The 24,339-nt window shown below is 36.8% G+C and overlaps 1 protein-coding gene across 2 annotated transcripts in view; it reads left to right on the top strand.

The window, feature by feature from the left end:
- LOC128227919 (extracellular matrix protein 3-like) overlaps positions 1–23,516 on the top strand; it is a 73,144-nt gene extending 49,628 nt beyond the window's left edge. For both annotated transcript variants that reach the window (XM_052938862.1, XM_052938863.1), the window contains 23 exons: positions 1,541–1,687; positions 1,953–2,033; positions 2,773–2,922; positions 3,249–3,374; positions 5,023–5,271; positions 10,107–10,256; positions 10,615–10,824; positions 11,088–11,285; positions 11,747–11,911; positions 12,242–12,424; positions 12,654–12,784; positions 14,139–14,297; positions 15,169–15,358; positions 15,903–16,067; positions 16,573–16,861; positions 17,415–17,514; positions 17,749–17,944; positions 18,296–18,400; positions 18,619–18,746; positions 19,758–20,016; positions 20,633–20,820; positions 21,126–21,269; positions 21,758–23,516. In XM_052938862.1, the coding sequence (XP_052794822.1) occupies positions 1,541–1,687; positions 1,953–2,033; positions 2,773–2,922; positions 3,249–3,374; positions 5,023–5,271; positions 10,107–10,256; positions 10,615–10,824; positions 11,088–11,285; positions 11,747–11,911; positions 12,242–12,424; positions 12,654–12,784; positions 14,139–14,297; positions 15,169–15,358; positions 15,903–16,067; positions 16,573–16,861; positions 17,415–17,514; positions 17,749–17,944; positions 18,296–18,400; positions 18,619–18,746; positions 19,758–20,016; positions 20,633–20,820; positions 21,126–21,269; positions 21,758–22,219 (4,175 nt within the window). In that variant the 3' untranslated portion in view covers positions 22,220–23,516. The remainder of the gene's footprint in view (positions 1–1,540; positions 1,688–1,952; positions 2,034–2,772; positions 2,923–3,248; positions 3,375–5,022; positions 5,272–10,106; positions 10,257–10,614; positions 10,825–11,087; positions 11,286–11,746; positions 11,912–12,241; positions 12,425–12,653; positions 12,785–14,138; positions 14,298–15,168; positions 15,359–15,902; positions 16,068–16,572; positions 16,862–17,414; positions 17,515–17,748; positions 17,945–18,295; positions 18,401–18,618; positions 18,747–19,757; positions 20,017–20,632; positions 20,821–21,125; positions 21,270–21,757) is intronic.
- The last annotated feature ends 823 nt before the right edge of the window (positions 23,517–24,339 follow it).

The following is a 24,339-nucleotide window of genomic DNA, read 5'->3' on the forward strand; positions in this document are numbered from 1 at the left end:
TCAACATAATTCGATAGAAATGTTCCTTAGGTGACCTTATATCCCATGAGTCCATGTGGATTCGTATAAAAACATGTTGGCCAGGGTTCAGGGCTACATACCTTTCACTATATGTCAATATGGAAACTTTGAAAATCTTTTCCTCAGAATCAGTTGGACAGATTTTAAAATAATTTCACAATTGGGCGTTCATCTACCATTAATATCTTCAAATTTATTCAAAATACCCTAACAATGTACTCTTTTGTGTTAAGTTATATAACTCCAACCTAAATATTGTAAGAGTTATGGTCCTTTGTAACTTTTTGTATTATTTTTTTACGGCCATTTAAAAAATGGGTGTATAAAAAATTTACGTGCAGCATAAAGGCGGGCAGCATCCAGCATGTTGTCGATAAATAATTCTAGAACCCTCTGTTCAATTATGAGAGCGATTATGGACGTCTTGTGTAACATTTTGTGCATTGATTGCTAAATTCCACAAAATTAACTATGCTCATTTAATTCAATTTCTACAGCTGCAATTCATTATAATAACAGAATAATGCCTATTTTCACATTTCTTTAAATTTTAGAGTGTTAAATCTCATACAACATGCATTTAGAAGCAGTTGGTACTCATTAATATTATTTGCAAACATCCTATCATAGGAATTGCAGAGGAATTCCTCATTTATTCCAAGGATATCAGTAGAATTGCATAACTTTTCATTAAGAAATAATTTTATCTTTTTAGTTTATCTGTATAAACCTGGATTTATGTATTATTAGATAATTATTTTGCATATCCAATGTTTAAATTATGCCTTTAGAAGTAAATCCAGATTTTGAACCAGATGCATTGAAATGGTTCCAAAATAATGATTTTTGGGAGCTAATTTTAGATATACTCAGTTTACCGGCTGTTTATAATGTTCTTCCACAATGCACAAGGGAAAGTTGCAATCATCTTTGTTGTTGATAAGAAATGATAGCGATCTGTTTTATTCTCTTTTCATATTTTCACAGAACTAGTGCAAAGATTGTCTCAGAATATTGATTACTTTTGGCTGGTTTAAGGTGTTTTATTCCAACAAAAATAAAGGCAATAATGACGAAAGTCTCTAAAATCAAAAGTAAATATTGGGTATTTCGGGAATTTCAATTTCGAATTGCGTGTCAAAAAAATCATACATTTCTGTCATTCCAATAATTGGGGGTTGCTATTTTCGGTTTCAATTAATCTTTTTGAAGTAAACAATTTTAAAGGTGTTAAGACTTAAATTACTTGAAATACATCTGCTCTTATAAAACATTTTCTCTTGCAGTTAAAATCAATACTCTGACTGTTAACGTTCATCATAAGGATCTATCTTTTATTGCTCATAAAATCCTTAAAATTATTGTAGTTCTTTTGTGGCATTATTTATTCTATTTCTACTCACAGAACTGAACAGTGTTTGCATGTGTTACCATAGCAACTGTATTTTGAGGAATTTATGGATTTTATCATAGTTAGGGGTTTTTCGATTTTTATTTTCAAAGTTTCAACTATTTTCAGAGGGCCATTCCTTGGAAAACCAACCCTTCCACCTACAGTGGGCATGGCTATCCTTCAAGACTGACAGTTACCATGGTAACGAGACGGATGGCTACATCAATGTCACCCTACAAAGGAGGGGTTACCTTGGAGAAACAAGTCTTGTCAGTAAGTTAAGGCTATTAATTATGTTTCTGTTAATGAAAATATCTCTGAACAATACAAAATATGTTTAAACATGAAATCTGTCGGTTGAATTCATGACAGTGACCTTGATACTTTTTTTCATCGTTGGCAATTCTATGACTGATTAAATTGATTCAATGGTTAAGAATATTAAAAATTGACCTTGCATTATGTTAATATTGAAGGGCTTATATAATTATGAAAATCTTGTATACTGATATGATTGAAATATTTACTTATTTTTCAGCTGTTGAGGTGCGTGAGAAGACTGCTTCCCTTGGTAGAGATGTGTCAAGGCAGTTTGCTCAGAAGATCCAGTTTAACCCAGGTATACCATGTGAAGCTTTAACTTCATAATCAAGAATAAACAGTGTGCATATTTCTCATATACATCCAAGTAAGAAACATTTGAAGTGATTAAGCAGTCATATTTTTAGTGTTAGCCATCTAAACAATACAACTGTGAATCAACCTCAAGGAAGACAGAGAAGCAGTGGATGACAATGTGTCTGATGGTGAGATACCCTTAACCTGCAGCTCACTGACTTTCTGTCTGACCCCTTAAATGTTGCCATGGTTACCTACAACATTTTATATTCCACCTTAAGGTCGGACACAGAAGGCCATCAACAATTTGAATGTGTTTGAGGGAAGATTAGAGCCAAACACTGCAGCCCACTGACCCACTGTATGCTGTTCTGGAACATCCTTGTGTTGCCATGGTTACCTACAACATTTAATATTCTACCTCAAGTCAGACAGAGGAGCAGTTGAGTCTGGCCATCAAGGATGACAATGTGTTTGAGGGAGTGGAGACCCTTACACTTCAGCCCACTGACCCCCGATCTGCTGTCCTTAAACACCCTTATGCTGCCATGGTTATCTACAACATTTCATTTCCTACCTCAGGTCAGACAGAGAAGCAGTTAAGACTGGCCATCAATGATGACAATGTGTTTGAGAGAGAAAGGAGACCCTCACTCTTCAGCTCACTGACCCCCTATCTGCTGTCCTTAAGTACCCCTATGTTGTCATGGTTACCTACAACATTTCAATTCTTACCTCAGGTCAGACAGAGAAGCAGTGGAGACTGGCCATCAAGGATGACAATGTGTTTGAGGGAGAGGAGACCCTCACACTGCAGCTCACTGACCCCCTATCTGCTGTCCTGGAACATCCTTATGTTGCCAGGGTAACCCTCCATGACCCAGAAGATGGTGAGTATATCATCTAACCTTGTTTGTTTAGAAAATGTCTTCTAAGCACTGATGAGTTATGCACAATATACTTTTGAATATCCTAGAATAAAATCAATATTATTGACATCAGTTTTGCCCCGTTATTTGTTACACAGATACAATAATTGTAGGTATTGTCATAACCTAATTTATGTACAGAACTTGTCCAGTTATGCTTCTTTATTAACTGAGATTATCAGATAAGCGATAGACCACCCTTTTGCATTGGTCTTATTTTTAAGCAGTGTCACTTAATGTATTTCTGGAGCACACAAAAGTTAATTATCAAATTAATTTTTTTTCAGAGGCGACCATTTATTTTGAGGGTTTGAGCTACAAGACGATGGAGAATGGAAGCCATGTGGACATCCCCATTGTCCGTACTGGTGACCTATCACAGGAACTCACTGTAGTCTGCAATACAAGGGATGGTAAGAAGTTCTTACAAGTTAGTGTGTAGTTATGTCTCCCCCTCTCTGGGGGAGACATATTGTTTTTGCCCTGTCCGTCAGTCCGGTAGTCCGGTAGTCCGATAGTCCGGTAGTCCGGTAGTCCGTCAGTCCGTTAGTCCGTCCGTACGTCACACTTCGTTTCCGATCGATAACTGGAAAACCGCATGACCTAGGATCACCAAACTTGGTAGGGAGGTTGGTCATGAGGTGTAGAAGATCCCTATTGTTTTTGGGGTCACTAGGTCAAAGGTCAAGGTCGCGGCGACCCCCAATGTAAAAAACATTTCCGCTCAATATCTTGACAATGGTTTGACCTAGGTTCACCAAACTTGGTAGGGAGGTTGGTCATGAGGTGTAGAAGATCCCTATTGTTTTTGGGGTCACTAGGTCAAAGGTCAAGGTCGCGGCGACCCCCAATGTAAAAAACATTTCCGCTCAATATCTTGAGAATGGTTTGACCTAGGTTCACCAAACTTGGTAGGGAGGTTGGTCGTGAGGTGTAGAGGATCCCTATTGTTTTTGGGGTCACTAGGTCAAAGGTCAAGGTCGCGGCGACCCCCAATGTAAAAAACATTTCCGCTCAATATCTTGAGAATGGTTTGACCTAGGTTCACCAAACTTGGTAGGGAGGTTGGTCGTGAGGTGTAGAGGATCCCTATTGTTTTTGGGGTCACTAGGTCAAAGGTCAAGGTCGCGGCGACCCCCAATATAAAAAACATTTCCGCTCAATATCTTGAGAATGGTTTGACCTAGGTTCACCAAACTTGGTAGGGAGGTTGGTCGTGAGGTGTAGAGGATCCCTATTGTTTTTGGGGTCACTAGGTCAAAGGTCAAGGTCGCGGCGACCCCCAATGTAAAAAACATTTCCGCTCAATATCTTGAGAATGGTTTGACCTAGGTTCACCAAACTTGGTAGGGAGGTTGGTCGTGAGGTGTAGAGGATCCCTATTGTTTTTGGGGTCACTAGGTCAAAGGTCAAGGTCGCGGCGACCCCCAATGTAAAAAACATTTCCGCTCAATGTCTTGAGAATGGTTTGACCTAGGTTCACCAAACTTGGTAGGGAGGTTGATCATGAGGTTTAGAAAACTCCTATGTTTTGGGGGGTCACAAGGTCAAAGGTCAACGTCGCTGTGACCTCTAATGTAAAAAAATATTTCCGTGCAATATCAGGAGAATGCTTTGATCTAGGTTCACCAAACTTTGAAGTGAGGTTGGTCATGATGTCTAGTTGATTTTGCAATCAGTTGGTCAAAGGTCAAGGTCACTGACCTTGAGGTGAAGAACCGGTTTCTGCTCAATAACTCAAGAACGTTTACACCCAGGAACTTCATACTTGGTATGCCAGTTAGTCATGACTAGTTGATGGCCCCTATTGATTTTGGGATCCATCATTGATTATTTCTCACCTACGACCACACAATGGGGGAGACATGCGCTTTTTCGAAAAAGCAATCTCTAGTTTATTTTAGTGTTTGAGCTTGCAGATGTTAAAAAAATGTCATTTAGGCAATAATAATATTTCAGTGGTCAGGATTTTGAGCTTGTTTAAATGTACATTTCATTAAACAATATTGTCTGAGTGTTGATCAGCATGTTTGGAAATATATATGCATGTATTTTTTCCAGGCACAGCCAGGGGTGCATCTACTGGCAAGATTGAAACCTTTTCCGACTACATAACTCGCCCAGCAGATCACAGCAGTATGGTCAGGTTTGGCAAGGGAGACAACAAGAAGTTCTGCAGAGTGATGCTCCTTGATGACTTCCTATATGAAGATCAGAAGCGGTTCTATGTGGTGTTGAGTGAACCAATGGGAGGCAAACTGGGAACCGCAGTAGAAGCAGACATCACAATTCTCCCTGACCCAGCAGATGGTAAGTGATGTGTTGGAATATTGACATGAATAAAAAAAAAATAGAAACCAGTACTGCTGTCCTTTTTAAGATACCTTGAGAACATGCTTCTGGCGGGGCATCAGCCCATGAGCCCTTTGGTAAGATGGAGACACTTACCACATAAGACCAATGCTGTCCTCTTTGGTTATCTGTTTCAAAACTCCATTTTCCCCTCTTTTAGCTTTTTCAAAGAAATAAATCTGAGGTATTGGTATAGACTGGGTTGAAGTATTGTAGTGCAGACACAGTTGATGCCCATTGGTGCTAACTGAGTGGTGCTCCTGTTTAGAAATGGTTCTGAAGTGTCTTACATATAATAGATTATGGTAACAGACCAATCAGACATGAATAACTTATGATAATAAAAGTATATAGGGCCTAAAAAAAAAATACATTTGGTTCGGGTTACCCGACCCTACCTACGGAATAGGCGCCGACCCTACCGTTTTTATAGTCAGTTTGAAAAAAAAAATGAATAACTAAAAAAAAAAAAAAAAAAAAAAAAATTTAATTGCTTTTTAATATTAAGTTTAAACCTTAAATGTACAGAAGATAGCTTTAACACCATTCTCCAATGATGAAAATTATATTCTTATATAAAACCTAATAAAAAAAATAAATAAAAAAAAATAAAAAGCCTACCTACCCTACCTATTTTTTTTAAGGATGTAACCCTAACCAAACAATTTTTTTTTTTAGGCCTAGGTAATTGAATCACTTGACTAAAATGACCATCTGCCTCATCGTCTCATGTTTATTATACCACTCTACATGTAATAAGACATTCAATACTTAATAACCATCATCTAATTTCTGCTAATAGGCATTCTGTTAAAGAGCATGGTAATTTGTCATAGAAATATTCTTTGAAGGTTGGGTTGTTAATTAGCTACATTTCATGAAACTCAGATAAGAGATTATAACCCTTCTCAGAAAAATGCTTAACAATTAATAACCATTATTTTCAGATATAACACAAACAAATTGCCAACTCTGTAAATTTTATAACACAACCTAAAAGGAAAATGAGAAGAGAAATTTAAAGCATGATTTTGTACTTAATTCTCTAAGTGATCATACAGACCCTGTTTCACTGGGTGTATAAGAAATATCTTGATTCTCAACTTGTGTTATCAGAGGAGAACGGGGTAGCCAAATGTTGTATATTTTCACAAGTATGTAAGATAATTGTTATCTGTTTCACTTTTCAACAGACAGGCAATGTTTTGTAAGCACAGCTATCATCTTGAACTATTTCTGAAGTCTAAACAATAGCCAAATTTAAGCTCAGGAAAAAAGGGAAAGGGGGGACATGTTTTAAACGTTTTTTTTCAAAATGCAAAAGCATTTATGTAATCTCTCTGCAATTAAAAACCTACTTTGTGCAGAAATAAGTTCATTTTGTTCCATGAAACATTTCAAATTGTTTATTCACCAAAGATTAAAGAGCATTAATTTGAATATATCAGATTGATGCAAATTAGCAAATTATATGAAATGTAAGGAATTGGGGTGAAAATAACACTAACATTTTATTACACACAAAACAAAGTATGGTTGCAATTTCACAACAGAAATTATGTAATCATTATAACAAGAATGTATTTGTTTTATAATTGTAGTAATGGAACTGTGTCTGCCTAAGACTGTGTTTTACATTATGTCTATTATAAGATAATTGGTGTATCATTGTTTAGGCTGTTTCCGAAATCTAATTATATAATAGAATTGGCTATTCTTGACTAATGGGCAAAAAGCCTTCTTTGATGAATAACAAACATCAACATGATAGCGACTGATAATCAGGTATCTTTCATGGGGTTGTTAGCAAATCAAATACGTTTTTCAATAGTTTGTCATCCATTTTTGCCAAATTTTATCATGATTCATTATCTAAAAATATTTTTTCTCCAATCTTTGGCAGACACTGTGTGATGTTTAACATATGGAATCAAACTCTTGACAGCCTCGGAAGTAACAGGGGACTTTGGGGAAATGACCTGCATAACACCAAAGCAAGACATAATCAACTAGAAACTGTCAGTAAGAGTGATAGATACATTTGTTACTCAGAAAGTGCATAACTCTGTAGGCTTGAAATACAGGTTTTAAGTTGGATAAGTCTTCAGAGGTTTTAACTATGAAGTCCCTTGAGTTTTAGCAAACATGTGGATAATTTATTAACAACAAATTGCAACCTGCATTGAGTCTCTGCTCCTCCTTACAAGTGTTTGCTAGCCTCATCCCTGTTTCAAAGCTATTGTGAACTTGGCATATGTGTTTCAAGGTCCGTAACAATGACTTATTATTAAATTGCCTCTTAATTAGATTTGATAAATGAAAGGCTTGCCAGTGTGATATTGGCAACTTGAGTCAAGTCCATGCAAGTAAGCAGACAAAAACAAGAAAAATTGACAGTATTCCATTAAGGTAATGAATTCTTATCTTTTGAGGAGTTTCCCAGGGTTTGTTCATATTTTTCATCTGCAATCCAGTGGTTTTTTTATGTTTTCCCAGAGCAAATAAATCTGTAAAATAAAACATTAAGCTTATTATGGTTATGGGCTCTTAATTAGTTTATGGGAATATTCTGACAATTATTTCCATAAAAACAATATTTCATTGTATGACAAGGGGATTTTTGAGGCTTGCCATTGTTCAGGTTGGTATTTTATTGATTAAAAACCACATATGTACTGACAACCACATATGTATGATAATGTCAGTGTATTCCATTGTAATTTTAAGTCTCATTCTCAAAAGTTTATAATAAGAAGCAACCTGACAACCAGATTAGGGGTGACCAAAGACAATCTCTAGTGAACAAAACACACAAAATGCCATGAACATTTAGTTGGCACCTGGTTGGCAATTGGTCATATGACCAGTTAGCAATTACTGTCTGATCATCATAGAATGGTTGCTGGTGATTGTACAATGGTCGTCTGCCTATTCATGATCATGTTTAGGACAGTCTGGACAAATATTTCATAATTCAACAAGCTGCTGAAGGAAAAACATCTTGTTTGGGCCACTGTCACAGCCAAACTTTGTTATTGTTTCAAAATGATAATAAATCATTTCATAAATGTTGTGGTCAAACTTTTGAACATTGATGTTATCTTTAAAGTGTGACAATTCATTATTAAGATAGACATACCATTGTGGAAAGCATGTGATGGAGAAAACTCTTGCTTATTATAGGGACTAGACAAATCCCAAAACATTTTAATTTGATTAGCATTGCCATTCTGGCAAGATTTCTAGACAATAATTACAAAATATTAGCGTCAAACAAGGTTAATTATTGCTAATATTTGTTTCTCAGTAAGATCTAACATTTTGCTAATATATGTGACAACAGTTCTACTAAGATATAACATGTCTAATTCAGTAATTGCATGAATTGGTGAGGTATGTCATAAAAATGTCTTAAACTCTGGGAAAAATATTACTGCAAAGAGGTGGTAAAATACTACAGATATTTGGCTTGTACACCACCACAGGGTTCCTTGGGACACTGTTGGAGGAAGATGCTCATTTTGATGAATACAAGTTTTTTTTAAGGGAAATAGCAAATAAAAAGGATACCATTGCAAACCACATGATGACAAGCAAATAAAATAGGGATTTTTAGCTCATCTGTTTAGCAGGGTCTAGGTACCCTTGGTGTTGTTGTCACTATCAGTAAAGACAACATGTAAAAGCTATCATTTTTGCAATATCTTCTGTGTTCCCACAGACTTGGAATGTACCAACACTGTTGGATGAGAATTTCTTAAATGTGCAAAAATCACCTTAAAACTGCTTGAATTTTTATTTTGCCTTGAAAACTGCTTGGAAAGAGCTTGTATTTTTGGAAACAGTCGTTAAATTTTCTTGTTCTGCCTGAAATTAAGTGTCTGTAGTAAAAAAGGATCATATTTAAAAAAATCTTTTATCTTAGTGGATGCTTCGCTTGTATCTCTGCCGTTCGAATTGGTTGGCGTGTGTGACGAATCTGTTGGCGTGTGTGACGGTTTTAGTCCCCATTTGTACAATTTACTTGGACACCGGTTCATTCTATTTCCATTGCCTGTTTAGTTTTCATAAAGAAATGGCTTTTTGCTTTTTTTGTTGACTTGTTTGCTAGACTGGTTAACCACGAAAATAAACACAAAGCAATGTTTACACATTGCATTTAATCAATTGACATTGGTTCAATGGGTGATTGCCACATGAGAAATCTGCCTATAACTAGTATTATTACAGCGATACCCTAGACATGTTCACTATCCCATTCAAAATGTAATAGAAGGAGGGAAAAAGAGAAATGAGCTTTGCTTAATTATCTCTCAGAGGAATAAGAAAATACATTAAAAACCTTTAAGGACAATTAAATTTTTGACCAGTTACTATGTCACAAATATGTGTTATTTTCAAAGTTTGCTATTTATTATAGTCTTTAAAATAAGTGTTTTCTCATAGTTTGTAATTAACAATAGTCCTTTAAAATAGAATAAAGGTCCTTGAAAGCTTCCTTAAAAAAACTCCTTGAAATTTTTTGCCAGTTTGGCTATATGAACCCTGAATTATTCTTGAGCACCGCTCATGATACATGGCACACCAGTCCCCTAACTGTTATGCCAACAGTTGGGCGACTGAGAAAACAAAATAAGCATTTGCATCCACTAGCCTTGCTTATGTCAGTGTGTGTAGACTTCTTTTTCTGGATCTTAGTGTGCTATCATGTAACAGTCTGTTTCACTACAAAAAAAACTAAGAATGAATAGAATGCCGAAGTTATGAACAGTACAAATATTTTATCTTTTCAGAGCCCGTGTTTTACTTTGACCAAGCCCACTACACTGTGGATGAGAGTGCTGGCACCCTGGAGGTTAAGGTGTGGAAAACTGGCACCGATCTGTCCAAACCCTCAAGTATAACCGTGCATTCCCGGAGAATGGGGAATTACCCAGCTGAAGGTGAGGTTTGCTTCATTGCACACTGTTATCAAGAGTGTGGAAATACTAGGGGTTTAGGTTTGAATGACTGGCACAAACTTGTCCAAACCCTCCCATATTACCATGTATTCCTAGAGCATGAGGAATAATCCTGCTGAAAGTGGACCTTGCTGTTTTATACGCTGTGAACTAAAGTGTGTTAAGGTTGAGAAAATGGAATAATGGGTTTTTGGTGCACCTCTCCACCCCCCAATAAATGTTTTATGGTAAAATTCTTATTAAGAATTTTAGAATTTAGAATATAGTTATCAGCATAAGATTATTTTTTTTTTAGCTATATTTGCCCTTTTTTATTTTAAACATGATTTTGTATTCCCAGTTGGAATGGACTACCTACCAGTGACTCATATCCTAGATTTCTCTCCGGGTCAGATGACCAAGACGCTGCAGGCCATCATCTTGGATGATGTGGGGAGCCCACAACTAGAGGGACCCAAGACGTTTGAGCTCTACTTCCGTATCCCTGTAGGGGGCCGTGTTGGGCAGCCCAGCACTGCTATCGTCACTATAGATGACTCAGTCTCTGATTGTGAGTCCTTGAATCCAAAAATTATATCTGGTATTCATATGAACCTGGGAAATGACATGTTGACATATATTCAAGAAATTCATATAAAACTTTTTAATCATTTTGTCATTGGCAAAACTAATGTTTGTCCAAAGTCTTATCAATCCGGCTAACAGTTTTGTTTAGTGTGACATCTTTATGTTTTTTCAGAAGATTTAATTATTTATTTGTTAAATGCAAATGCATCTTCAAATGTCGCCATAAAAAAATCCTGTTCTATTCAGTGCCTAAGATGGAGTTCAAGGCAGCAGAGTACAGAGTCCTTGAAAGTGAAGGTCAAGTTGTTGCCAAGGTGACAAGGTCAGGTGACATCAGCAGCCAATCAGAAGTCAGGTGTTACACTCGGCCAATCACAGCACAGGGAGATGTGGATTTTGTAGAGAAACTGGATTCAAATGAATCCATAGTCATCTTTCTTCCAGGTACAGAATAAAACTAACAGAATTGTGGATAAAGGGAGGCAAATCCAATTCTAACAATCATGAGGAAATTATTAAGTTTATGCTTTTTTATGTTTGTCATGGTTATGTTTTATTCTTCATGAAACTTGCCAACTGTTAAGGATTTGTGACTTTTGAGAATGCATTGTGATTTGCCCTTGTCCGTTTGCAGGGTTTTTGGGACCTAATATTGTCCCCATTCCCAAAGCAAAGAAGTCTATATTTTCCAAAATTACCAGAAAAAATATAACTCAAAACACAGGATATTCAATTGTTTCTAAGACAATATACATTTGTATGGAAATGCTGGTAACTCTTGCTGTAATAGTAAATGAGTTATGTCCTTGTTTGACTGAAGATAAAAACAGACCAGTTTTGTCATTCTCCACTAGGAGCTCTTGTTAAATATTGCAATCATGCATATTTTTTCATTCTCCGCCAAGGTGAGAGTGAGGCAGATTGTCGCATACAGCTAGTGGATGACACAATCTGGGAGCGCGAGGAGAGTTTTAGACTTGTGTTGGGTATGCCAGACAGCCTGCTGCCTGGGGGAGCCACTCTGGGGGGACAAGTCACCACGCATATAGTGGTTGATGACCCAGAAGATAGTGAGTAGTAAACCTATAGGACTCTATTTAACAACATTCAACAGATTTATAAGGCTCAGAATAAAAGCTTATTGATTTTAATAGCCATTTAGTTTTGAGTTGGAGCCACATGTTGTATGTTCTTTGTTTCAGCATTAGATTGGTTATACAATTCAGAAGTAGATTCTAGTCTGATGAAGCCATGAATCATGCATATTGTTGTGGACAAAGGGAGGCAAATCCAATTTTAACAATCATGAGGAAATTCATCAACTTGTATTGATGTTTTATGTTTTTGTAAAGTTAACAAAAGTAGACATTCAAAACCATAATTCTTCACAAATCTTTCAGCTCCAATGATCATGTTTGAGCACAGTCAGTACACAGTGAATGAGCCCATCATCAAAGGTGACGTGAAGATTGCCCGTATCCCTGTGGTCAGACTTGGGGATACAATGGGGACATCGGAGGTTCGAGTAACAACACGCAGTGGGAGTGCCCTGGCTGGAAGGGACTTTAATACCTATGATAGAGGTCAGTATACAAAAATAATCTCTGTGTTTTAAATTGTAATTTTATTAGTTCGTTGGGTGTACCGTAATCCATGGTCTGAGTAGTGACCTGGCTGGTAGGGACTTTAGAGCCTATGAGAGGGTGAATTCTGCCCACAAATGGTAATAAATTGACTGCATGCAAAAGTAATTATACAATTGGCAAATGATCTATTGTCCAAACAATTGTTAACATGCCATTTCCATTCCAGCCATTGATTTTGGCCCCGGAGTAAGCCACCAGATGGTAGAGCTGGAAATAATGTTCGACAATAGTGGGGAAGACAGGGAGATGTTCACTGTGCACATTTCCCAGGACACACACAGGCTCGCACAAGTCAGGGTAAGCTACATGTACAGAGAGACATTGGTCAAAAATACAATAGGCTGGTCTTGGAACATGTTTTTTTTGTGATAAAAATGTGACTTTGATGCAATCCAATTCAGTTTTTTTTCATCAGTCTAGTTTGTAAGTTATACACCTTTTTTGTGAGAGAAGAAAAACAGTGATAATGGAAAGGGTTAAAATATGATTCAATATGAAAACACCAGCAGATTACAGTCAAGATCATTGCAATTGTAAAAAGTATTTTTATGATTGGGTGTTTCAGAGAACAATATCATGATGATTTAATTGGCATCTGTTTTTGTCATAACTGTTTGATTACTGGGTGGATTATAAGTATCTTCCATGGCTGAGAGTGTAAGATAGGTTCATTCCGACCCGGGCGTAGGGTGTTTTGCGGAAACGAGGTTTACCGAGTTTCCGCAAAACACCATGCGCGAGGGTCTGGATGAACCTATCTTATACAAGCAGCTATGGTAGATGCTTTTTCTCCCACCTCAGTTAAACAAAATAAAGTAGAAATGTATTTTTTGCTGGAACTCTTTTGTGCTTAGTGAAAATCATTGCGTATGGATATGCGATCATTTGTGGTTGTCATGGATATGTGCGCAGTGATTCAGATTATGGTAATATTCAAATTGGTCTTTAAATAGTTCTAAGGAGAGTGAAGCATTGTTTCTTGAAAGGTGAGTGAAAACTGTTTTTTGGTGATATTTGAAGCGAGAAATGATTAATTAGCGATCTAAATATTGCCACCAGACAAGGTCTCCATGATGCTACAGACGACAGTCTTCAACAAGGGAGGTAATTACAATGTGGTGACCATTAAAAAGGAGTCCCATACGGGCATTTAATCTTCGCCCGTGGGCAAGATAAGAATTTCTAGCATGGTTAAATTTTTGGATCTACTTATCTGAGGTGGGAGAAATGTTTTTTCTTGATGATTATTCTTTGTCTTTCGTCTTAATCATCTTTACTAACGTTTAGCACTATAGTGCAGTTCAGGAGGCCTTTTGACCTTGACATTCATTTTCTTTTCATATTTATAACAGAACAGTGAGGCTGTGGTAGATATGGAGGATAACAGCATGGTAGCTGACATAAAACTACCACTGAGCCTGAAAGTTGTCCCTGAGTGACCTTGTCGGCTGCAGCCTATAATAATTGACCATGACATTCATCATCTCTTCTTATTTCCAGCACAACAGTGATGCTGTGGTATATATAGACGAGAACAGCATGGAAGCTGACATAATACCACCACTGACCCTGATAGTTGACCTGGAGTGACCTTGTTGACTGCGGCCTGTAATAATTGACCTTGACATTGATCATCTCTTCTTATTTTCAGCACAACAGTGAGGCTGTGGTATATATTGAGGAGAACAGCGAGTTGGCTGATATAAAACTTCCTCTGGCCCCTCTGGTTGTCTCTCTACGTGACCTTGACTTTGTTGCCAGTGGTAACAAAGGGATGCCCATACAGGGATACCCACTGGTGTGTGTATCAGTAAGTAATATATATTCACAATTTTGATGTTTCTGGAATAGAGGATTCTACTTTGCTAATGTTCTACTGTTGATGTTAAATACCTTATTTATAGGTCATATGTTTTAAGAAGAAACAAAGATGAAGTATTGTCATGGCCTTGGTATCATTGCAAAATTTAACAATGGCCATCGCTCAACAACATATATTCAAATGAAACTTGTTACACATGTGCCCAGGGACCAAATGTGCATCTTTAGGAAGGCAGATATCTTTGATTTTCATAATTATGGAGGTATGAACCTTACTTATCTGGAAGCATCCGATGTTTGTTGGTATTTGCTCTGCAGGGCGTCTTTTCATTTACTTGATAGTGCATCTGCTGATGCACCAACTACAACACCATTTACTATTTTTATGGTTACACATCAGCAATTTCTACTGACATACAAACATACTTTGACAACATTTTCCTTGTTGTCTGAAAAGACATACACCGAGGATGCACATCGTCTGTAAGGACAAATAAGATATCCACCTATGAGATTGATAACTAACACACAACCGAAAACCTCATATAACACAAAATATATAGGGGAAAGAATAAAACGATATTATAGTTTTGGAAAGTATGTAAAACTGTAAACGATCTTTGAATGGCCAGATTTAACCTTTCATGCCAGTTTTTGAAAGCTGATACATAATGTCAGAAACAGCCTCAAAATAACCACTGTGTTATAGATCTGCAGCCCCTACCACACCAAGTACCTGTCAGTTCAGGATGTGTGTATAAATGACACTCATACCAACTCATTTCAAGTTCTTCTGGAGGGTAGGGCAGGCCTTAGGGGTTTTGTTCATGACTTGACACCAGCATTCTTTTTTGTTTCAGTCCTGCAGCCCCTACCATCCCCAGTACCTGTCAGTTCAGGATGTATGTAGGGAGGCCGGTATTGACGACGTCCAGACAAAGTTCCGTTGGAGGGTGGGCCTGGCGGGAGGAGAACTGTTTGACCTTGACTCTGACACAATCTTCACCACCACCAGGCAAATTACACTGGATAGCATCTACTTTAAAGCAGGTACATTAACTTTTGCCAGGCAGAGGTACCATAGTATTGTCATAGCCTTGGTGTTGTTGATAGTGTAGTTGTCATGAATGTCAGCATTTTGCTAAAACTTCAATGTAAGCCATTACTCAGGCTAAAACAGTTTACCCTTGATCCTCTGAGGAAAAACAATGAACGATGGTAACCTAAAACAGCTTAATTGCCTCAGTGGTCAAGTGGTTAGGACATCCATATATGGAGGGAAAGGCCAAAGGTCAAAGCTGCACACATGGTTTGTTCTGATATGGGCGATAGCTGACCAAAGTTGAATTAAGGTTACCGATTGCCTTCCAGCCAGGTGCCCAGTAAATTTGACAGGGAGTCAAGATGTTCACCAATCAAAGTGTCTATTAAGTTCAGGGGACTGGCCTATAATTAAGAGGTGTGACACTATAATAAACAAACACTTGACTTTAATTAAGTTCTTGTTTGCATCAGTTATAAATAGCATGTTAAATAATAATATAATCACTTAATGTGTCTTTGAATTATCAAATTTCTTTAATACTTATTGCAGGTAGCCAGGTGGAGTGTTTTGCTAGAGCAGTTAATAATGAAGGAGAACCAGGCAAAGAGGTAGCCAGCCCTGTGGTGACAGTTGACTACAGTCAGGGGGTGTGTCCATCTAGGACTGACAGCCTCACAGGGGCTCAGCCATTCGATGCAAGGATGTGGTATACAGGTAAGATATGCTCAGTTAATAAAGTTTGGGTGCCTGGCCAGGAAGTACAGGTAGCCAGCCCTGTGACATCAGTTGACCAGAGCCAGGGGGTGTGACACATCTAGGATTGACAGCGTCAAAGGGGCTCAGTCATTCAATGCAAGGATGTGGTATACAGGTAAGACATGCTCAGTTGATAAAGTAAGGGTGCCAGGCCAGGAAATAGCCAGCAACATGTTGACAGTTGACAAGAGCCAGGAGGTGTGTCCATGTAGGACTGACAGTCTCACAACCATTCAATGCAAGCATGTGGTATACAGGTTTAGACAGGAGTCTTTCACACTGAAAATGCTCCAATCTCATTATTGTTGCATGCTGTTTATGTTAACACGTCACTAACTCAGTCTTAAAGGAACCATTTCAGACCTTCCAACCCATTAAAAAAAACTTGTTTAAAAAATGCTGGCCATATTTAAATTAAGACTGCAAAATTAAATGATCAAAATATCTCAAACTTAAATTGCAGGTCCAGATGATGAGTGGCACCCTAACAAGGTTCATGTGAGAGTACAGATTCCCCATACTGATGGAATGTTACCCGTCATCTCTACCCGCAAGATGGCCAACTACGAGCTGACCCTGAATGATGATGGCTCACACAAGAACAAGCACCAGTGTACAAACCTGCTGAAAAGTGGAGGGATGGGGGCGGGTTTTGGTGTCAATCACCATGATCTGATGGGGTTTTATAGGTCTTCACTCCCGTATGAATATAGCGAGATGCTCAGGAGTAATAAGACACTGGCACTTTATAGGTACTACTGGACTTTTTTCATATAAATATTAGTGAAATATTTATAAGCTTGTCCGTTTTAAAAAAAAAGCTTTAAGAATTTTATAGCTTTGGCTTTGTTGTCGGTGGCGACATGGTTGTCAGCACAGGCATCGGCATTCAAAATATATCTAACCTTTGCCATAACTCAAAATCTGTTCCAGATATTCGACCAATATTTGGTACACATGTTTTCATAGATATTAGGTACATGTATAACAAGGCTATAAGCCATTTTTCAATTAAAAACTACTGATGAGCATTGGCATGGCTCAGGCTACTTCTAGTTTATCAAAAAAATTCATTTCAATGTTCTGTTTTTTCTGAGGTTGAAAATATATTTTACTGATGTTATCAAATGAACTCTAAAAATTAGTAAAACAAATATTATTCCAAAAAGTAAATGGTTCACCAGTAATTTTAAGCGTATTATGAATATTGAAATATGTGACTATTTGTTTATACCGAATTAAATATTAAGCATGAATAAAATTAATAATGTCCTTGTGAAATAGGAACATTTTCTATTTGACCAGAAACCTGGACATGTCCTCGTGTTTGTGGACGTTTGATGCCTACTACAACATGTCAGAGCTGGTCAGCATGTGTGGGGCTCTGATGGACACTGATTCACAGGTACGGCACTACTACATCTTGCCATAAAGAGAACAATTTCTTAGAAAAATGACCAATAATAATCTTTCTGAATTAGTTTTATTCATGCTCCTTCAGCAGCCTTTTTGGCCAGTTTAAAATTAACCTTCCTCTTTTGTAATGCAACCATTTTACATGATGGATCTTAGGAAAATAAACTATTTTCTCCTGGTAGTAACATGTTCATTATAATAAATTGTCTTCTTCCCTTCACAGATGCATGGCGGTCCTCAGTCCTTCGTTGTAGTTAAACTCCCCCTGTTTGTATCATACCTGTACTTCACTCCGGGCATGAGAGACACATGGCGAGCCCATGAGGTGAGCAGATACCTCACGCTGAAGTTTGTGTATGGTACAGGGACAATGTGGGACCAAGCAATACAATCAAACAGGCACCCAGCTGGGCTCAAAGGTGAGTTGGGTCAAAGTTATCATTGAATACTTCACAATGGGAGGGAGAGAGGGTGTCTCTATAAGGTTCCTCACACTATTAAGTTTGAAATTCTTTGCACTAAAAGTAAAAAAAATTGGGATAGCCTTAGAGTTGTTTGGGATCATCAGAACCTTGCAAAGTTTTTGGAGCCAAGCCCCTTGATAAGGGTTTACAAGTTTGCAATGGCATGGCTGTGGTGCTTTTGTTTATCACCACCACCACAAACATGTTAATATATAAATCTATATGCATGTGAAGTTAAAGCTTATATTTGAAATATATGAACAATACACCTTAAACTTAGCACAGTGTATTTTATTTTAAAAACAGCCCAGTTATTCCCTTCTGGTGTCCGGATACTCGACGATGGTCGACTAGTTGTCAGATTCCAGACTGTGCCCAAATTCAGGGGACAGTTCCTGGCTTCACATCCTGGTAAGATTTTTGTATGTAGGTTGTTTAAATTAAATATCTTTCACATAACAGTCAACCCATTTTGTTGCAGTCTTTGATATGAATATCCATGTACTAATAAAAGAAAAGTTGATTTGTATAAATATTATGATGACACCTTTCTTCAATGGAAAACTAATTGGCAGGCTTCATATAATACATACTAGTATTAACATCACTTTTTGAAACCATTGTTGCAGTAAACCAACTCAATTCCACTGTCCAGTCTTTGAGCCATGGTGGTGTTACCTTTGAACTGCAGCTTCTACCCAGTCAGGACAAGTCTGACAGACCATACCAGAACTGGCTTGTCACTTCAACCACTATGGTGTGTTAAAAGTGTTGTATATATTATAATGTTATTAATTAGGTGATTTCATATTGGCCTAGTTATTTGTCCGAGGTTAGCTGTATTTGCCTGGCCCCGAAAGGGCGAATGCAAATACAGCTGACCGAGGACAAATAACTGAGCCAGTATGAAATCACCTAATTAATAAGTATTTTATTAATTAACTATTACCATTTTGGTTAAAAACATTCTTATAACTTACCTTTAGTTCACATTGAAGCCGTATTTATCCCTTATTCATTCATGGTGTCTGCTTTTCTAGACTTGACTTTGCTGATTTTGACATGCATCCTTATAGTGACATTGCACATACTTATGAATAAAGCACTGTACATTGTAGGAAAGCATGTCTTTTTGTCTTATTTTGTAAATCGTTTGCTAAAACGTCAAATGTTTTACCTTCGACATCCATTTTTCGGCGTACAAAATCATAATAGTAGTAAAATCCACCAACGGGTTAAATACAACTGTTATATCAAACCATACAAAGTGGTTCAATCATTCAATGGGTTCAAGTATTCCAAATAAAGGTATACGAAGCACAATTTTTTTTAAAAGTCGGTAAATGGAAAACAAAATGGCTACCTTGAAAAAGCAATGTCCAGCATATTTCTCATATTAGGCGAGTTTCGACAGCCAATGAAAATGACCCATTTCTCAAATCCTATATTAGGCCAGTTTTGTAGCCTATCAGAACGGAGGAAACTCATATTAGGCGAGTTTTGTTGGTATTGGCCGAGTTTGGTCGATATTGAGCGAATTCGGGCATATATTGTCTTCAATTGTCTGGCATTGATACCGCAGTTGTGTCTGTATCTCATCAAATACGTAATAATTGATTAATAATGCCTTCTATTGAGGTCATTTTTTTTCCAAATGTAACATTGTTAATGGAATAATTATTAAGACTCATAATAAAACTGGCTACATAATATTGGAGTTTTTACTGCATACTTTTTCACGTCATACAAAAACATTTTTCTGTTTCAGCTGAAGAACTATTGTGGAGACCTTCTGGTGACCCTGTTGCCATGCCTACTGACCTTTACCAAGACTTCAACACAGCCAATCAGCTGCTCTCCTTCTGACCATGTGACATTCAGTTTACCAATCAAATTGCAGCAAGTCAGTGACCCTGTGCCAGCCAAGTTCAGCTTGAATACAGATTTCAGGTTGATTAGAAAAAGAGATGTTTGGCTCTCAGAGAAACTGCCATACATTTCTGAAGAGGACATGACCATTGCTCCAGGTATTTAATGATTTATTGTAACATGGCTGTTAAGAATAAATTTGAAAACTATGTCGACTTTAAAAGATATATGTTCAAAATTCTTGAAAATCACAAATCTAGTCTAATCTTAATTATCTAGTGATTGATGCTATAGGTGTTTAACTCTCATCAAAGAGGTTGTGTGTTTCAGCCACACTAGATGTACAAAATGGACTCTAGTTAAGAAATACAACTCTGAGGGTCACCTTATAAGAACCAGCCAGTCAGCCCCTGCAGGTGTATATGGACTGAGGCATTAGCTGAGATCCATTCACCTTAAGGGCTTGACTTGCCGGTCCATTTAATGCCATATGGAAAAAAGTGGTGGGTTATATTTCTAACATGATAACAGTTTATACAACTTTGAATTCATTTTTTATGCTGGCCATGTTACAATGTTTTCGCCATTGTGATAATTGCAAAGCCCCACTGAACAGTTTTATGATGTCAGCAGTCCATAAAATATTTTATGGACTGCTGACATCATAAAACTGGAGTTTATTAAAATACAGTGAATATGAATTGATCGACTTCATATAAACAATGAAGGGACCTATGTAAGGTAAAATAAATAAAAATAAGCCATCTCTTGTAGGAGATACAGTGTATGGCAGACTAGATGTGAGCCCCATACAGTTATTGGATCAGAACATCTATCTGTACATTGAGAAGGTGTTTGTGTGTGCTGGGCAGGGGGGTTACATTCCACTATACAATCCGGATATAGGCCACTATGGATGTGTGGGAAATGCAGAACAACTGGACACTGTCATCAGAATAATGGTTTGTTATGTTTTATTGGACATATTATGTGGAGAATAATAAAAAGAGAAATGTGGTAACTGATAATAGTAATGGTAACTTTAGATATTTAGTTCAAGCCATTATTAGACAAAGCAGGCAAAAAACTTTCCCCCAATTTATATCTATCAACCTTGATTAGATGTGTATTTTTACATGCAGGATATAGATTAATAGACACACAGTTCCACGTGGACCCTGTAGGGGTCAAGATGGCCAGGGAACAGTCCACTGAAGTCTTCAACATTACAGGTTCTGCCTTATCAATGTGTATTTATTATATTCAGGACAAAGCGGACCCCTCGTCAGTTAACACCACATTCCAAGGGTTCCCTCTATCCGCTATGATGTCGGATGACGCACAATCCTCTGAAGTCTTCAACATTCCAGGGGCAGATGGATTCTCATTTGATTCCTCGCCACTTTTTAGGGTTGGTAAACAAAGCAGTTAATGGCTTCAGTTATTGACTGACGGTTGTTTTTAAAATGATGCTTTATTTTGCATTAACTATTACAGAAAACTTTCATTCCTCTGAACTTATTAAAGCTATGCCTACATAAGTTAGGGTGTTATATGCCTGTTACTTTATAATATCATAGCTCAATGCATGATTGTAGTACTTGCAAAATTAATGCTATTGGTCATGTGTAGCTCTTCTGCTTGTCATAGTTCTGATTTCTGGATTAAAGGCTTAAACTTTGGCCATAGCTCACAGTCACATATATTAAGATATTCACATAAAACTGCATGCATGTTAACATTACAAATTACCAACATGTAGCAAGTCACATTATTCTGGCTAAATATTAGCATAGTTGTGCCAATTGTTTGTCTGAGAAGAACAGACCAATGTTAGCATCAGGTAGCTGCAGTGCTCTTGTTTGAAGTGATATTGTTTATTTCGTTTTATCATTACAGGCTGAGGGTGGAAAATTGTGGTTCCTGCACATAGTGTTTTCACTGACCACCACAAATGGAGATGTTATTTCAAGAACATCAGTGTTTGACAGACATAATTTGAAAAGATCCCTCAATGACATTGCAGGGGTTGGGAATGGTGTAAAGGGCACAAATATGGCCCCTTTAATACTTGACTTTAATGGGAAATCTTTGGTAGAAGACCAATTCGATTCTGGCAAAAGAACTGAAAACAATGAAAGTCAGATGCCACTTATTTCAGCCCTGATTGGGGCAAGTGCTCTACTGCTGATCGGTATTTTTGTGCTTGTGATATTTATACGACATCGACGGAAGCAGACGTCTCCGCCGCCAACTCCATCAGGAACGATAACTGTGATGTCAACTTCTCCTGGACATACAAAAGTCATATCAAATGCTCATATCTTCAACCAACCACACCCATACCATTCTGAAGTCTGACCGTGACATTTTGTGTTTTACAGGAAGAGTAATTATTTGGAATTGAGAATTCCTAAATCCAAACTATCCTGTGTTGGTTTGATTGTTAACAGTACCTGGTGTATGTAACATGATTTTGTTAAAGGAACATACATGTATATTATTTAACGTCATTGCTAAATATTAAAAAAAAAATATTTTTTTTAAGAGAATCCTTCTTGCTGCATTCATTTTATTTGCTGCATGACATTTTCCAAGTCAACAAAATAAGCATATTAATATTACAGAGGAATAATACTCGTTGAAATGAAATCCATTTTGTGCCAAAACACCCATTTCTTTAATATTAAAGTGAAGTTTGAGATAAGAACTGGTCATATATTCCATATGTTTCTTCGTGAAGACATGGTATCAGCTTATTGTTACGAAGTTTATTATTTTATCTATTTAAAATAATAAATATTGATGTAACATAATTATGTGCAATAATTAGTCTTTATTTCCTTTTTATGTGTTTGCATTATAGCTGTTTTTGATTCTTAAATTAAATGGTCAGTTTAATGATATTTCATGTTTGTAAATGACCCTTCACATGTACGTTTTAATACGGGTCAGTTTATCCATGAGTGATGCATGGATAATTTGTCCAAGAGGAGCAATTATCAAAGTTTGGATTTTCCAAAAAATATCTGCAATTTAAATGAGTTTAAGAATAAAATCTTATTGAAATTTTTGATATTATGCAAAACTATTATCTTATGGTAAACGTTATATAGATTTGTACATTGAATCCATGTTGATCTTGAACCTCAAAAATGTGCCAGATTTCAGATACCTTGTTTTGTGTAAACATGCATTGTGAAAAAGTTATGCAAGGTTATGCAAACATTGCACAAGATTTGTGCCGTTAATTCTTTGATTTGTATATGCAACATTTGTCTAGCAGTATGCTTTCTCAGCTGTGTTGTCAACATGACATGTTTTTTTGCTTGTTTTTAAAATCATTCTATTCTAGTCATTTGTAAATTTGTAACTTGTTGCCTGTATTTTGAAAAAGCGAGAAATTTGTTATAATGATTTGCTCATGTTAATAATCATACATGTTTCATGTGTTTAACAGAGTTTCAGGATGTTTAATATGTTTGTTTCTGGAGTAGAGTGTAATTATTTCAACTATGATTTCAATTGCTTGGTATTTTACCTGAAATAATACTCCTGTGATCATATATGGGGTAACATGTATTTATGCAGCCTATTGCGATATTCCATGCATATTTGTATTACATGCGCATTTGCATTCCAAAAATAAACTCATAAAGCAAGAACATTTTATTGTAATCTGAAGGTCCACCTATAAGATTCTTTACTTCTATGTAAATGATATTCTTTCATTGACAATTTCTCTCCATTCGTTTTACTGTTAGATGTTTGGGTATAGTACTTAAACAGAAACAAGATGTACCCGGTACACAGTATAAGTCTACATAAACAAGTATATTATGTACTTCCTTAGGCACAGTTTTCAGTACCACTTTTAAATCTTAAAATTTCAGTAAACTACTTCAAATGCAACATGTTTAAGAAAACCACAGTCTAAGGTACAGCCTTAAGTAAACCACTCGATCCAGTACAGATTTAAGTAAAGCATTCATATCCAGTACATATTCCAAGTATAAGGAGGCTCCTTTACTTGTTCCAGCATCTGCGCCGTCATTGGGTTAAGGTTTTAGGGAATTTTTAGTTGGCATTTTCAGTTGTAAGTCCAATACCCTTACTTCAATTCATTTTATACTTCAAACATTTGTTTAGGACAATGGCACAATGAGGTACATAGTATCTATCCTAAGTAAATACAAATTATGGCTCTTGATTGACTAAGGAGTTTAGGTTCAAGTTTTGGGGCACATTGTAATGGTTTAAGGGTTAGTATAAGTTTGGATTTTCGCAAATTACTTCTATGTCCTTCATTCAGCTCACTAAATACTTCACACAATAATGTTACATAACTCCATATTATCCTAAATACAAATTATGACTCTTGATTGACTTACAAAGTTTGGTTAAAGTTTATGGGTAACTTTGGGTTTTTAACTGGATCTAAAATACTATTCATTTAATGGCCTTCATACTTTACATAGCAG

This window comes from Mya arenaria, chromosome 3 (genome assembly GCF_026914265.1).
Source record: "Mya arenaria isolate MELC-2E11 chromosome 3, ASM2691426v1".
In the NCBI taxonomy this organism is placed as follows: domain Eukaryota; kingdom Metazoa; phylum Mollusca; class Bivalvia; order Myida; family Myidae; genus Mya; species Mya arenaria.